The sequence below is a fragment of the Penaeus monodon genome, unplaced genomic scaffold, assembly GCF_015228065.2.
Source record: "Penaeus monodon isolate SGIC_2016 unplaced genomic scaffold, NSTDA_Pmon_1 PmonScaffold_725, whole genome shotgun sequence".
In the NCBI taxonomy this organism is placed as follows: domain Eukaryota; kingdom Metazoa; phylum Arthropoda; class Malacostraca; order Decapoda; family Penaeidae; genus Penaeus; species Penaeus monodon.
Window position 1 is genome coordinate 1 of NW_023662383.1, and position 2,669 is coordinate 2,669.

Below are 2,669 nucleotides of genomic sequence, written 5' to 3' on the forward strand. Positions count from 1 at the left end.
CTCCACCTTGTTGACCACAAAGTGCAACTCCACCCGCCCAGTGTGTGTCGGTCAACTTGTTCCTCCAGCACCACCTCCATCGGGTAAACACCTACTGCTCCACTACTCCGCCTCCAGCAGCAAAACCGCTCCACCAACTGCAGTTTGAGCAGCAAGCCAGCTCCACCTGCTCCCCCAGCAGTATGAGCGCAAAGCCCTCCACCTGCGCCTACTCCACTTACTCCACCTCCAGTAGCAAACCCACCCCACCTGTACTTACTCCACCTCCAGTCGAAAATCCAGCTCCACCGCTCCACCTCCAGCAGAAAACCCAGCTCCACCTACCCCACCTCCAGCAAAAAATCCAGCCCCACCTACCCCACCCCAGCAGCAAACCCGGCTCCACCTGCCCCCACTCCACCTCCAGTTGAAAATCCGGCTCCCCCTGCGCCCACTCCACTCCAGTTGCAAATCCGGCTCACCTCTCCACCCCAGTCGAAAATCCGCTCCATTTGCTGTCTGAGCACAATCCGGCTCCACCTATCCCCTCCAGTTGCAAATCACTCCACCTGAGCCCACTCCCCTCCAGTTGCAATCCACCCCACCTGCTGCTGAGAAGCAATCCGGCTCCACCTGCTGTCTGAGCAGCAAATCCGGCTCCACCTACTCCACCTCCAGTTGTAAATCCAGCTCCACCTGCGCCCACCCCACCTCCAGTTGCAAACCCGGGCTCCACCTACTCCACCCCCAGTTGCAATCCAGCTCCACCTGCTCCACCTCCAGCACAAATCCACTCCCTTGCTGTCTGAGCAGCAAATCCGGCCCCACCTATCCCCACCTCCAGTTGCAATCCACTCCACCTGCGCCCACTCCACCTCCATTTGCAAATCCAGCTCCACCTGCCCCCACTCCACCTCCATTTTGCAAATCCAGCTCCACCTGCTGTCTGAGCAGCAAATCCAGCTCCACCTACTCCACCTCCAGTTGCAAATCCAGCCCCACCTCATTATCATCATCATTATCATCATTATTGCATTATTATCATCTTATTGAAATTATTATCATTTTTATTGCAATTATTGCAGTTATAATATACATTTTTAAATTTATACTAATAACAACACAATAATAATATATACAATAATAATAAATAATAACGCTTTATAACATTATTTATATATTTTTTAATTTAGTTTTTATGTAATTATTACGTTATAATAATTTTTTTTTACAATTTTACTACCGTAAAAAATAATAAAATATAATAAAAAACAAAAACATATTAAAAACCCTATTTTAACAATTTATTTTAAATTATCTTTTATTTTTATTATTGTTATTATTACGTTTTAATTAAATTTTTTGGGGAAAATACTAATAATTAAATAATAAAAATAAAATAAAAAAAATAATTATAATAAATAGTAAAAATAATAATAAAAATTGATGGCAATAATAATAATAAAATAAAAATTAATTAATGAAAATAAAAGTAAAAATGTATAATCAAATGTTTCCAATTTTCTTTATTCCACTTTTTTTAATTATTGCATGATAAAAGAATTTGGTAATTATTTCATTATTACCCCAAATTTCCAAAAACATAAAAAAAGGAAAAACGTTTTTTGGGTAACTTCAAAAGGGTTTTTTCGCTAGATTTTGCCGCTTTTTTCGACTTTTGGATTTTTTTTTTTTTTACCTTTTTTTATTATTATGGGAAAAATTCCCGTTATTTTCACTTATTTCATGAAACATCTTTTTATCTTTATCATCATCATTATCACATTATCTCATTATCATCTTACATCATCTTATCATCTTTTGCATTATCTCATTATTCAAAATTTTCTCATTATTTCAATTATTATCATTATTATTGGGAATTTTTTTTCAGTTTAAAAATTTCATTTTACATCTATACTAATAAAACTACAATATAATATAAACAATAAAATAAAATTATCCTTTAAATTTTATTTATACATTATTTTAATTAAAATTTGTTTTACTTAATTTTTATGTTTTAAAAAATTATTTTTACATTTACTACAGTAGAAATAATTTAAAATATAATAACAAACTATTAAACAAAATTATAAAAAATTAGTATTTTAATTTTTCTTTTAATTATTTTTGTTATCTTCGTTAAATTTTTTTTTGGCAAAAATACTAATATTAAATATAAAAATTAAAAATAAAATAAAATAAATAAAAATAATAATAATAATAAATTAAAAATAATTTAATAATAATAAAATGAATAAATAAAGATAATAGAAGAAAAGTAAAAAATAGTAAAATCTAAAATTTATCCAAAATTTTTTTTTCTCATTTTTTCATCATTTTTCATATTAAAAAGAATTTTGGTAATTATTTTTTTATTTCCCAATAATTGCCAATCATAAAAGAAAGGAAAAAACGTCATTTGGAGTCTACTCTCAAAGGCTTATTTCGCTAATTTTGCCCTATTTCGACTTTTTGGGGTTTTTTTTTTTTTAAAACCTTTTTTTATTTATATGGACACAAATTCCCCGTTATTTTCATTATTTTCATGATTATCCATTTTTACGTTATCTCATCATTTCATCATTTCACATTTCATCATCTTTTCACATTTTGCATTATTTCACATTATTTTAAATTTTTATCATTATTTTTGCATTATTGATTTATATATTTTATACATCTAT

The 2,669-nt window shown here is 32.1% G+C and overlaps 1 protein-coding gene across 1 annotated transcript; it reads left to right on the top strand.

The window, feature by feature from the left end:
* Positions 1-117: 117 nt before the first annotated feature.
* LOC119571634 (extensin-like) lies at positions 118-788 on the top strand (the record flags this gene model as incomplete). Its single annotated transcript, XM_037918848.1, has 2 exons — positions 118-405; positions 658-788. Coding segments are annotated over 2 exons (419 nt in total), but the record flags the coding sequence as incomplete, so codon positions are not given.
* Positions 789-2,669: the final 1,881 nt, after the last annotated feature.